The 14,718-nt window shown below is 36.4% G+C and overlaps 1 protein-coding gene across 1 annotated transcript in view; it reads left to right on the top strand.

Moving 5' to 3' along the window:
- The window catches only part of LOC150098797 (carcinine transporter-like), a 77,454-nt gene extending 63,590 nt beyond the window's left edge, over positions 1-13,864 (top strand). The window contains exons 9-10 of the mRNA XM_090405755.1: positions 11,009-11,172; positions 13,750-13,864. Of these exons, the coding sequence (XP_090261881.1) occupies positions 11,009-11,172; positions 13,750-13,864 (279 nt within the window). The remainder of the gene's footprint in view (positions 1-11,008; positions 11,173-13,749) is intronic.
- The last annotated feature ends 854 nt before the right edge of the window (positions 13,865-14,718 follow it).

Below are 14,718 nucleotides of genomic sequence, written 5' to 3'. Positions count from 1 at the left end.
ACATTCGAGTGACAGTTTGGCTTGGTCCAGTCTGTCTAGTACCCTTAGTAGGGTGTCCTTGTGCTCCTTCATGGCAGAGGAGTATATCAGTAGGTCGTCCTGGAAGCACAAGACACCTTTGCCTAGCAGGCCAGCCAGCACGTCATTCATGAGGCACTGGAAACTCATAGCAGAGTTCCTGGCTCCCTGGGGAAGTCGGCACAGTTGGTATTTCTGCCACCTTGTGGTAAATGCAAAATACTGCCTGTCCTCCTTCCTAAGGGGGATCTGGTAGTAGCCAGAGTTTAGGTCAAGCTGCGAAAAAATTCTTGCTCCTTCCACTCTATTGTACATACAGGGGAAATGAATAGGCTTGGTGACCTTGTTCACTTCCCTTAGATCTAACATAAATCTCAGGTCACCATTCGCCTTTTCCACCAGTATGAACGGGCTGTTCCAACGGGAAACCGATTTTTCAATTATTCCCGCTTTCTCATATTCTTCCATGAGCTTCTCTAGTTTGTCCATGTGTTTTAGTGGTGTTGGGTATTGTTGCACATGTATGGGCAAGTCCGAGGTTACTTGCACCGTGTGTTCCACCATGTCTGTGCAAGTAAGGGCAGTTATCCCTTCTGTGAATACCTCAGGATGTCGTTCGTATGCTAAGTCGAGGAATTTTTTTATTTCTTGTCTGGTGTGATCAGAGCTATGCTGATTTATGGTTCTGTTTATCAGCCTTTCTTTCAATACATCATGGTTCCCTTCTGGCTTATCTGCAAAAATTTGTTTGGCATCAATGGTTTTGCTCACGTGGATGTCATTGTTTGGGCTGGGATTGGGGCGGTAGGTCTTTCCACAGAGTGATATTGACTGGTTCCCAAAGTCACACAAGTCAGGAAATTTAGCCCCAAAACAACTTTGTGTCAGTAGGAAGCTCAGGGAGGACTATCAATTCATGCATGAGGTTAACAGGAAAGCAGGGTATTGATATTTTCACTCTCACCTTTGTGGATGATGGCAGCTCGATTCTGGCTATTCCCATTATTTTGTGGGGTTGTTGGAGTGGAATCAACATGTTGTCACGTGGCATGTCGAGTTTTTTGAAGAGTGCATTAGGGATAACAGACATATGGGCTCCCATGTCAAGCGGGAAATCACATGGAGTTTCCTCTATGAATCCCTCGACGAGGGCAAGGTTCCCTTCAAGGTCTACCCCTTTCATGTTAGCGTTTTGCATCCTGTAGTGTATGCCCTCATGGTCCCTGGGAAGAACAGTACAGCCCTCATTTTTTTCTCCTCCCCCTTTAGTATCATTTCTCTGCATTCAGAGGCTTGGGCCACATCTGTTATCATTTTCTTTCTCTCTCTGGCTGCTGTGTAGCATTCATTAAGGCCATTTGTTCCTTTCATATATGCGCTTTCTTGTAGTTCAGAGGAGAGGTCTGCCCGAAATTGTTGGAGTGTCAGCCATTCAATGTGTTCCTCATCGTGTGGCAAGGTTTTTATGTCACAGGCGAGGGTTGACAACCTGTTAAAAAAACTTGTCACCCTCTCCCCTTTCTTTTGTAGACACCTGTAAAATTTTTCTGTTTGGCTGATTACTCTTTTTTTTTTGAAATTCAGCGGTCAACATCCTTTTGAAGTCCTCATAATTTAGTGCTCGCTTCAAAGTGGGGTGGGAGCAGAACGTTTTTTTTTGCATTCCCTATAAGCCCACTTTGTATCAAGGATAGGAGTTGAGGTTCGCTCCATCGGACAGCCTTTCTTAGCTCTTCTACATACCAAAAGAAAGATCTTACATCATCATTCCCTTCCCCTGAAAATTTAGGACATATCTGTTTGGGGTTTATGCTTTTGAAGAACTCGGGGTTGTTCAGTTCTGAGCTCGATGGTGTAGCCATACCTATACTCTTGGCTTATCTAATCTATTATTTCTTTCGCACTGCCTGGATGTTGTGTTTGAGATCGAGACCTGCTCACTGTGATCTAGTCACATCCTGTCGACTGCTGTGCCATTGTTATGTCGCCACTTTGCGGAATATTTGTTCTGAGCCTTGTATATGGCCTGTTAGCGTACTTTCCTGTGACCTGGGATCTAAAGCTCCCTCGGATCACGGACTAACAAATTTCTTTGTCCTGCGCCAGTTAGAGTCACCCCTTGAATGTTGCGGGCCCTTCCTGAATCTGACATTTATCTTAATTGACCCAAGCAAGGTAGAATGGTGTACGGATTCAGTGATTTTGCAGTCGTGCCCTCTTTTACTTAGCCTTACTAAATTTATTTAAATAATCTTCCCCTTTTATCACAGTTCGTGTGTGTTGGTGAGTGGCAATGTTGCTCTCAAACACAATTTAGTGACTACGATTTAACAAGAAACACAAAGTTTAATTTTAACAAGATTAGGACATATAGAACATAAATCATTCAATCAGTTAATTGTTATTTCAAACTTTAAACGCTCTACATGGTAATACATGACAATTTCAAATAGGACAAGATTGCTGTTTTCTAAGAATGTTATAGATATAAGCATATTCAAGGTTATCAGGAGCACTAGCGTATAAGCTTTTCAGTGTTGATGCAACTCGTCTGACTCCCCTCCCCCCCTCAAAAACACAACTACTTTAGACGAAAAAGCAGTGAGTGATGAACACTGTGATTATTTAAAAGTAGAAGGCTCTGGACAGATCACTAAAGTGACACATATATGCACTATGTGAAGATCACATGACATGGGTCTTCGTACTACCAGTCCAAGGTCTCTATAAGTTCCAATACCGACAAATAGTCTCAGCTTCCTTTGCTAATGAAAGGCCCTGGCTGCTTTTTATTTATAGTACAATTTGCACCAGTAGTACAGGTATCTTGATTTAGGCTCTGTTCTTGTTGTATCCTGAATGAAAGTCTGTCTAGTAACGGCAGGCCTCATTCACGATCCAACAATGTGATATATTGCTCTGTTTTTAACTTTTGTATCTCCTTTTTGTTTGTCCCTCCACATTGGCATGTTTGGGAGTATGCTAGGTGGTCTCCCTCACAGTTAAGAGCATTTTGGTGTTTTGCTCTTAAAGTTTTTATTTAAACATTCATTACTGCCACACTGAGCATGGATGGTAGAACCACAACAGGCAGTTTAACAATGACTATATATCTAGCATTTAAAGCACTGTAAGGGGTTTAGAATATAGAGCAACATTGGAGAAGTTGAAATATCCTGCTTTGACATATATTGGTGGTTTTGTTTTGTTAAAAGTAAGGATGATGTTTCTAATGGGAATCAGATACCCATTCCTATGTAATGCTATTCTTCTTATGGCTGCCACTCCTTTGTCCTTGATTTCAAAGTATATCTCTTCATTCGGAAGATCAAGGAGGTCCCACTTGGATATTGTCTCTAGAAAAGTGGAAAGTTTTGTGAGGTGACTGTAATCAGTACTCCCCTGATTGATGTTGTATGGAGTAATTTTTATGATTATGCTACTGTAGCTACTTCAATAAGGATATCTCCTGAATGCAGTTTCTTTACATTTTTTGGAGTTCCTGCCAATCCTTCCAAACCCTTCTGGATGAAGACGGGTGACATTTTTTCAACTGAACATTCACTTGTTGAGTGTATAATTAGGAACAGTGGTGTATTTGTTGCAGCTTCTGATGTTTTTTGTTTCTTCTGCCCCTGGTTGGTGGGAGCCCTAATAAACAAGAGGATGAAGAACTTCATTCTCAGGAGAAAATGGATTCAGTGACAGAGCTCCTCACCTGTCACAAGGTAAATGCCCTCTAGATGACCATTAAAAATGCATTGCATCTTTAAATTTTCTTTGGCTTGAATGACCAATCTTCTCTTATATTATTCATTTTTAAAAATTATAAAAACTACCATTATAGAAAAACTAGTTTCATATAAATCAAAACAATCACCCAACATTTTGATCTTCATATCAAGGTCATCATCCAGAGTATACACATAATACAAAGAAACAATCTATGTTACAGTGTACTTGGTATGCTAAAGCCACTCTAAATTTGGTGAATCATTAACACTGCTAGCCTGGCCTCTGGTGGGGGAAAAAACCTTACTGCATCAAAGCTAGAGTCCTGTTATCTGTTTTGTTTCAAATCATTAAGAGAGATTGTTGGTATATGTGAGACATGGTTGAACAAGGATAACATACTGACAGGAATAAAGATGGAGGGATATGTAGACTTTCATGAAAAGGAGTCAATATGTGGCCAATAGAAAAATGAATGATTATGGGAGGATGATAAATACTGAGGAGGATATAGTAGAAGTGTTTAATGAGCAGTTCATTAAAGTATTCCATCCTTATGATCGTAATATAATGCAGAACTTGAGAGCAGTGGAAATGGGGGAGGAACCACTGTTAGTGTGTGAGAAGGATGTATACGAGGAATTGAGTAAACTTGATGTCAACAAGGATGAGACTTGATGGTATATCACTATGTGTCTTAAGGTAATGTTCCAGGGAGTTAACAACAGCTTTAACTTAAATGTTTAATGAGTCTTAGATTAGCCCAAGTTCCAAAGGAGTGGGAAGATGGCAAAATTGTTCCGCTTCATAAAGGGAGTGACATACAGTCCAGTCAGCTTGTCTGGACTTGTGTGGTCAAGGTGTTGGAGAAGCTAGTGAGGACAGGGATTCAGAACTCAGTTGTCAGCAGCAGAATTTTCTTTAATGAACAGCATGGGTTTGCTCATGGAAGATTGTGTTTTAGCAATCTGCTGACTTATTATAACAAGGTGAAGAATATATTGGACAAGGGGAATGCATATACAATAGGAGAGTTAGATTTTGCAAAGGTTTTCAATAGACTGTCACATGACAAACTAGTAGTCAAAATGGAATAGATGGGGGTTGGATAGTATATTAGTATGTCGGAGTGATATCCCAGAAGCGAAAAGTCACTAGTGGTGTGCCCCAATGTGCTATTTTGGGGCCATTATTGTTTAATTTGTATGTGAATGACATTGGAAAGGGATTAAATTGTGACATACAATTGTTTGCAAGTGATGCAAAGTTTGGGGAGAGTTATGAGAAGTGGAGCAGATGTAGCATTGTAAGAATATCTAAATAGACTGTCTGAATGGGCGAGCATGAGAATATCAGTTTAACGTAGCAAAGTGTAAGGTTTTAAAATGTGGAAGCAAAGATGGGATATATGATAGGTGGGGATATTTTAGAGAAAGTGGAGGAGATGAGGGATCTGCAGATGATGGTGGATGGTAACTTGAAATTTTGTGGATATTTTGCTAAAATTGTGAGCACAACACAGCAGATTATGAGAATGATGCAGAGAACACTGCTGTATAGAAGGATATTATGATTCAATTGTACAAGGCTTTGATTAGGCTGCACATGGATTACCGTGCACATATTTGGTGGCCTAGTTTTCAAAAGGATGATTTACTAAGTCGATTTGTGGTCTGTGGAACGTGGAATTCAACATAGTATTCAACACAAAATACGAGGCTAATCTTCTTGAATGGCAGTCAGTCTCAAGTAGAGTAATGTGGGCAAATATGAGAATGGGGAACTGGACAATGAGACTTTTTTGTGCCTATGGTCCCACAGAAGGTTCTACTAAGGTAGAAGTGGAGGAATTTTTTGAGGCTTTAGAAAAAGCAACTGACACAATGAAAAAGGAAAAGTTGGTCCTTGTTGAGGATCTAAATAGTGGAGTAGGAAATGATTGTGAGACATACAAAAATATTTGGGGAAAATTTGGAGAAAAGAGCAAAGCTAACAATAATGGCAAATATTTGTTGGATTTCTGCTCAGAACATGGACAGGTTATTACTAACACCATGTTCCAACATAAAAATGTGCACAAATTCACATGGAGAGAAGAGGCTAGGAATAAGAAAAGTCTCATTGACTATGTTATTGTTGATAGTGATGTTTTCTCCCTGGTGCAGAACACCAGAGTGTACAGAGGATTTGAAATTGGAAGTGATCACTATTTAGTCTTGAGCAGGATAAAATTGAATTTCATATTGAAAAGAATAACATGTAAGAAAGTTTTAAAGCGAATAAAAGTTGAGCAGCTCTCAGATGTGAACTGTAGACTAAAATACAGAAATATTATTGAAAAGAAAATGAAAGAGTTTGAGAACAGGAATCAAACCTTGGAGATTCAGTGGCAAACTCTGAAGGAAACATTGATTGATTCTGCCAGAGAGGCATGTGGTGAGGTTGTGTGCAAGGATAAAAAAATCAGAACTCCCTGGTGGACACAGGAAGTTAAAGAGGCAGTGAAGGAAAAGAAGAAAGCATATCAAAAGTTCCTGGCAAATAAGTCAGCTTTTACTCTTACAGAATACAGAGACAAATGTAAGAAAGCTAAACAGTGTGTAAAACTAGCTAAACAAAAGTAATGGGAGGACTTTGGCAAGAATATAGAAAATAAATATCAAGAAGGTGGCAAAATATTCTGGAGGTTGTTGAAGAAGCTTAGGAATGGAGGAAAGAGTGCTGTAAAAGGAATTAGAGATGATAAAGGTGAAATGAAAACAGGAGAAAAAGATATCCTTGAAGTATGGAGTAATTACTTTGAAAAACTGCTAAATGAAACAAGCAGTGATGACTGCTCAGTGATAAAAAACACTGACCAGGCATGCAGTCTGGAATACATATCCATACTTGAAGTAGAAAAAGCCATCAAAGGCTTGAAATGTGGAAAGGCAGCAGGAGTAGATGATATTCGACCAGAAATGCTGAAGTATGGTGGTGGTATAAGAGTCTTACAGTGGCTGCACTGCATAGTTCAGAAAGCCTGGACAGAGGGACGAATTCCCGATGATTGGAGTAGAGCTCTCATAGTACCCATATATAAAAAGGGAAATAAAACTGAATGTGAGAATTACAGAGGTATTTCCCTACTGAGTGTTCCTGGCAAGATCTATGCAAGTATACTTGAGAAACGGTTGAGAAGAATTGTGGAAGAAAAGCTTGGTGAAGAACAAGCTGGATTCAGGCCAAATAGAGGCTGTCAGGATCAGATCTTCACTTTACGACAAATAGTCGAGAAAGCATGGGAATATAACAAAGATCTGTATTTAAGTTTTGTCGATTTGGAAAAGGCATATGACAAGGTGCCAAGAGAGAAGCTATTCAATACGCTGCAGTTATATGGTGTCAATGGGGCATTATATCAAGCAATACTTAGTCTTTATTTGAGTTGTGAGTCAGCAGTTAGAATTGAAGGAAGTACAGGAAGATGGTTTAATGTTAAATCTGGTGTGAGACAAGGATGTACATTATCCCCTCTGTTATTCATTATCTATATGGATCACATTATGAAGGAATGTGGTATTAAACCTTATATCAAAATTGGAGATGTTAATGTCAGCTCTTTGCTTTATGCGGATGATGTTATACTTCTAAATAAATCCGCTACAAGTCTGCAAGATTCTCTGACTAAATTGAATAGCTGTTGTAATAGATATGGTATGAAGGTCAGCAATAAAAAGACAAAGACAATGAAAATAGGCAGAATCATTGAAAATGTCAACTGTGTTGTGAATGGAGAACCCGTGGAACAAGTAAAACATTTCAGCTACTTAGGCACAATTTTTACTGAAGATGGTAAACTAAATATAGAAATAGACAACAGAATCTGCAAAGCTGGTATCGTGGGAAGTCAATTGAATAAATTCATATGGAATAAGAAAGAAATTAGTCGGAACACTAAATTAGCTGTATACAAGACTGTGTTCAAACCAGTTTTAACTTATGGGTCAGAAGTAAAACACTTGACCAAAGACTAGAGACCGCAGATATGAGAGTCCTGAGAAAGATTAGAGGCGTGATCAGATGGCATCAATGGCAATATCATATTAAAAATGAGGATAATAGGAAAGAACCTGACATTGTCAGCATCCAGGAATGCGTTAGCAGAGGTAATCTCAGATGGTATGGTCATTTAAATAGAATGGGAGAGGAAAGATTAGCAAAACAAGTGTTCTCTGCCAGGTTGGCAGGAAAACGACCCAGAGGAAGACCAAGATATAGGTGGATTGATATGGTACAAAGTGCCTTAGACGATAGAAATATAAGATCTGATAATGTTGGAGTCTTGACAAGTAACAGACTGATTTGGAGGAAAATTGTAGATAGGAAGTTAGTAATGATGTAATTTTTTCATGTAGTACTGTCATATCCTGTACACCCCTTGAGGGTACATGGCAGGAATTTGATGATGATGATGATGATGGAACGTGGAATATGAAGACAGACTGAGAGAATGCGAATTACAGAGCCTAGTGGATAGAAGGAACAGGAGAAATACGATCAAGATATATAAGTTGGTAAGAGGTAATTACCAGAATAATGTGGATAAGATTTTTCATAGAGAATATCTGGAGACAGGAGGAGAATGAGAGGCATTACCTGAAAGCTATATAAGGTGGGTGTAAGCAAGGGGGGGGGGGAGTTTCTTTTCTTTTTTTTTTTTTGTACGGAGTGGTGGGTGATTGAAATGGATTGCTTAAGGGTGTGGATAGTGATTGGAATGCATTGTCTGAGAGTGTGGTGAATGCATTTAGGTCAAGGTACGATGAGCTGTGCATGTGAGAGTTGGACCTCCTGCAACGAGTCTCTTGACTCCATGGAGGTCTGTTGATAATAATAATAGGCTAGAGCAGTGGTCAGCAACCTTTTTAATATGAAGGGTGCAATACTGTGGGAACTGTGATGCTCGCGGGCGTTGTGTTGCCGACTCCTCCTGATTTAAATAATTAAACTTAAAATTACAATTGGCATGAATGGTTTTGAAATGTTTTTCTATATTACTTTTTTTAGAAATAGCCACACTATTATTGCATAATAAACAAATACATTTACCATTATGATAGATAAAGCAAGGCACTCGCATCTGATCTGATAGATACATGCTAATTGTTAACATTAATATTCTTTTTGTATTCATTTTTTTATGGTATTTTATATTCATTCATATGTGACAAAAATATGTTGTAAAAGCGAGGTAAATAAAATAATGTTAAAATTTGAAATCTCATTTTTCTTAAAAACAACTAATTGTAGAATTTCTAAGCCGGAAATGAGAGAAAAAATGCCTGTCATGAGCCCTCCGTAATTTTCAAATTTTATATTGTGCTCTTCATATTAAAAAGGTTGCTGACCTCTGCAAGATGTGCTTTACATTTATGGAAAATACTAAGGAAAGAGGTCCGGAGCTTGCTCCACCTTTACTACGAGTTGTCTCCATAAGGCACTACTTATGCTTGCATCCGCCGAAACTTTTAGTTTCTATATATTTGGCATGAAACTCTTGTAGTTTCAATATTCGGCTATAAAATAATGTTGGATTCAATATTCACTTAATTTGTACCATCATGTGTTATATTTGCAGTGTGTTTTCCTTATGTTTTCTTGCATTTTAGCACGTACTAGTAATGAATGTATCTCTCAGATATACTGCGATCTATGCTGCAAAATTACTCCTGCGAGCTCCAAAGCAGTTTACAATAATTTCTCTGAGAGTGCAATAAAAATTCACTGCAGTCACAGCATTGCTGACTTCTGGGCTAGAGAGTTTTGTGCTCTCACATAATTACTCACAGACACATTAGAACAAAAACAGCACAGATGGTGGTCAATAAGGACTGAAATTATTGTTTAGATTCCTAAAACAAGAGTTTGCTGGAAAACTTGAAAAAACTTATGTGGGCTGAACATGTGCCATCAGTAGCTGTTTCCATAACTTTTAAAAATGAATGCTGATCATCTTGTAACTCTGAAAGAAAGGATTCTCTCATATTATACTTTTCTTTTTCATTACAATGCTTGTCACTTTCATTATACTCCTTATGCATCTGATCACTACTGACTGTCTTGTACTCCTTAACAGCCTCTTTTCCCATGCCGCTTACCTGATGACACTGTTCATCTATTTCACTCCCTCTTACTCCACTTATTTGTCTAATACAGTTGCACATTTTAGTCGTGTATTGTAGTTGATATACAAGTTTACATTCCACATATGTCCCTTCTTGAGAGTAACCTAACTCCCCTCCCCATTTGATAACCTTCCAAGTCAATATCCTATGACCAGTCTCACCAATTGGTTTCAATGTTGATATCCCCCCCTCCCACCTCATGACAACCTGTGAGGATATAATCAAATCCAACATTTGAAAAATTGAATTGCTTCCATCACATGTTGCTTATTCCTCAGAAACTGAATAGATTCACTCTATCTGTTTGCATACACTATCTCCTCCTTCCAACCTGCACTCCACTCTAATAATTAAAATCCTCCATTAGGATTTCTCCTTTTATATATATGTCTAACTAATTTATCTAAATATTTCAGAATCAGTGTCCTGTACATTCCCAAGCCTGTAACAACATCCTGTTATACTATTTATTTCAATCTCATACACAAAGCCATCACATGCACTACTATTTTCCACTCCCATTGTAGCAGATGTAGTTGCTCTGTGATCATTAATGTACTGTCTCTTCACTTTTCTCCTTCCTATTCTTCCATAAAATTCCATGTCTCCATTTCTATTCTTTCCTGGATATCTCCTCAGTTAACCTGAAAATAATATTCTCTCCATTAACCAATTTTAGTTATGCCAATTAATGCTACATGCCCAGCTCCTTTATTTTCAATATTCTTTGTTTGTGTATATCTTTACATGTAATATTTATATAACTGAAATTCATATAAAACATTTTTTGAGCAAATATAATTTTTTTTTAAATCACTTGACTCCAGGCTTTTTAAAATGAAAAGCTAATTTTTAATTTTAACTTGCAATAAACTGTTGTAGAAATGTTCATTAGCAAATAACTAGTTCATCTTCGTAATTTATCACTAGCATATTTAAGTATTCTTACTCACTTTTTTTATTTTCTCAAATTAGAAGCACCAAATGATACAATTCCCAATCTTCATTTACTATTCTGCTTTATAGAATATATATAATTCTTCATAGGACTTATTAAAAAAATATATTTTAACCACAAATACTGATTGCAGGCAGAATATGATACATTCATCCCATTTGTGGTTTTTGCTGGACTTACTATAATTGCTGGTATCAGTTCGGCTTTCCTTCCAGAGACTCTGAATTATAATCTTCCCCAAACAGTCTTGGATGCTGAAATTTTTGGAAAGGATCAAACATTTTTTTCATTTGGACAGTAAGTTTTATTAATTATAATTTTCTGTTATACCAATGACTGCATTCTAATATAAATGGACAAATTGTTTAATAGCTATATGAATTCTAACTCAACAGCATGTATTAAAAAGGATTTGCTTAGCTTTTCTAGAATGTATTTTCATTAAGAATGAACATTTAATCAGAGAATGAACTATTTTTTAAATATCAGTTTAAATTATACCTGAATTTGAATTATTAATTAAAGTATGCTGTGTAATATCGTATATCTGTAGTATAGTATAATTTTTAAAACACAAACAACAAAACACTTTTTAAGTGGATCGTAAGCAAAATACTCAACCTTATTTAACTACTAAGACACTAAGCCTATTATTATTATTGCACTGGTTTCATTTCACAGCATCTAAAAAGTCACTACTGAAGTGACCCTTTAGATTAACACTAACTCTATTCATATAATACTTAACATGCTTTTCATAACATACATCCACTGACAAAGCATTCACAACAGACTATGGGAAATCATAGTCTGACCTTAATCATTCTACATACAACAAACCCAACAAGCTCCAATAAGTGGAACAAACCCAACAAGCTCCAATCATCTTCAATAAGTGCTTCAAACACTGATCTCCATACCATCCTTTAATGGAGCAGTTAAAACCTAGTTACCTTCAACGTTTCCAAAACACAGTCTTTTCTTGCAATAAAGATCTTAATTCTTCCCCCCCTATTTTTGAAAATGCTCAACTCAAGACCAGATCTCTTTTCTCAAATTAAGCCTTACTCAAGATTTCACTCATGATGTTAATGTACTTTTCATGTCCAGTTAGAAATCCCAAATCCATAAAAAGCACATTAACTCTTTCTTTCTTCAGGTCTCACAGGTCAGTTTCTGCATTGTGTCCCTTCTATATATATTTCCATGAGCATTGTTTAATGCAGCAAACCTTACAACTTGCTGCATTAAATTGCCAACCATTTTCCTTTGCCCACAATGTCAATCTGTTCAAATCATCCTGCTGGATATCTACATCAATTTTAATTTAGTATTATCTCCTCAGTTTAGCATCATCAGCAAACAACTGAATATTCCTCCAAAAATCATCTCTCATTAATATACAAATAAACACAGTATAATCTGATTTTGATTTCTTTATCATGGTTAGTCACTCTTCTTGCCTGTACTTGTATTGTATTGCTCATGAGCATGCTAATTATATTTCTCTTTATATTTCCTCTATAATACTTTATTTTTTTGCAGCATCTGCCTAACGAAGCGAAGCCACTCTCTCATTTTATTCCCAACTCTGAGCATGATGAATCCATTAACCACCTTACCGGCCGTTATGGATCAAATACGCATCCGCATACGCTTCGTATCCATCATATATTTCATTGTTATAACAATGGTATTACAATTTTAATAAGCACTTCGCATCCATGATAACGTGAACGTCTATAGACGTCTTGGCCGGTAGCGTGGTTAATGCTTGCCTCAAATACCCTTTGCTATTTCCATTGTGATGCTACATTGTACTGTTCTCTTGCACTTTATGCCATGACACTACTTCTAATCTTTGTAAACTGTTTTCTAAGTTTGTTATAATACCAACTTTGTAGTTCCATATACATTCCTTTTTAACTGAAAACTTTGCTTTGCTTAGCCACCACATTTCCAATCAGAGACAAAGTCAAAGTAACTACCATGGTTATGAACAAATTCTCCAATGCTATTAACAGTTCCAGCATGCTCATATATCCTTCATCATATTTTTGGTAATTATCTCGAGTAAGCAGATGAATTCCATTTCCTTTTCCCCCACATAACCTTTCTGTTTATTAAGCTAATTTGACATGCCAACCACTTTCCTTTGTGGTTTCCAGGACTCAGGTTATATATTTTGCTTTCTTTGTTTCTCTTTCTCTCTTTTTATCTCACTGTGTGTGAGAGGCAGTGAAATAGACCCTGCTCCTTCCAAACTTCTACTCTTGTTCGATGCAACAAGATTCGACAAGGATTAATAAATGACAACTTTATTCAAATTTGAGAAACTATATTTAGAATTCTTGGATCTTTCCCATTCTTAGATTCACTTGCTTCAAGAGTGTGTACACTCATCTCTATTCCCCTTAATAGCCTTAGTTTCCATGAATCTGCCATTCACTCACTGATGACACTTTTGCTAGACATAATTCCAAATCCATTCCAAAATGCAACCCATTACATAAGGTTTTTTTTTTTTTTTCTGTCTGTCAGATTCACTTTGAACATCTAAACTGCACATTTCCTCCTATATATCAGCTCATTTACTATGAAGGCTTTTCTTAGTTTGTTGCTGTTACACCATAGCAACATAACCATGGACTTGCTCTTTTTTTTCACTTTTCCAGTAACTCTTTCATATCTGTTCTCCTAATCTGTACTTATCATCTTTCAAATTATTCCTACCTGAAACTTGTTCTTTCTTCCTTGATTTTAAATTATGCATTTCATTTGTATGTTTGCCTAATTTAAATTTAAAATTTAAGTCTGTATATGAAAAATCCATATAAAGTGTGCAAAAAATAACACCACTTAAAACTATTTTAGGAAAAAGAAAAAGCCTAAGCAGAAATTTATAGATGTGAGGAAACAGACCACAGAAGTGAAAAGTAAAGATAAAGATCACAGTGAACAAGTGGAGCTAATTACAACTTGTGTTTAATATTACATCCAGTAAAGGTATAATTGCGCATGTGCATATACATTCAAGGCACTAAAACTTAACTAGAAACGTGTATTTCTGTTTCAGGAATTAAAACAATCTGTGGAAAGGATTGCGAAAGTGAAATGTTTTCAATTGCAAGTACTGAATGCTGTTAAACAGCATAGTGTTTATCCAGGAGACAATATGCTGCTATTTATTATACAATACTCATTTTTTTTACTTGTATTTACATTTACTTTTTTATATTAAATAAATGTTTATTTTTATATTATTTTTATTTTTTACATTTACAGTAAAGTTGTATAATTTTATTTTACTTATTTTAGAATAAACATTGTACAAGAATAATTATATAGACAATAATATTAGCTTTACAACGATCATTAGATCTCTCTTTCTCTCTGAACTATCCATATAAAAGGAAAGAGATATATATTATTAAATTATGCTAAATAAAAGCTTTTAAAATACATATTTTTGCATCCATGTGCATTATATATGTAGAACTCATTTCCATGAGATGAATATATGTGAAGTATTTCTTAATGACAGCTTGATTATTAATACAGCAATGTTACTGTTCCAGATTTTTATAGTACTAAATAAGAATAAGGCAGTGGAATCACCTGTTATTGAAAGCTTCACAATCAACTTATTAGTAATTACAGAATGATGAGCTATGAAGAGAAGAGATTGATAGAACATGGGAATTATTAGAACACATTTAACACAGGATATATACAATTATAGACAAAGTTGGGCATATAAGTAAGGTAGGAGTGAAACAGATGAGCATTGAAATTAGGAAGCTGCATGGAAAAAGGTTATATTCAAAGATATAATGCAGCAGG

This window comes from Typopeltis vanoorti, chromosome 15 (assembly GCF_054136105.1).
Source record: "Typopeltis vanoorti isolate ZY-2024b chromosome 15, IOZ_Tvanoo_1.0, whole genome shotgun sequence".
Classification (NCBI taxonomy): Eukaryota; Metazoa; Arthropoda; class Arachnida; order Uropygi; family Thelyphonidae; genus Typopeltis; species Typopeltis vanoorti.
This window is presented reverse-complemented; position numbering and strand designations above follow the sequence as displayed.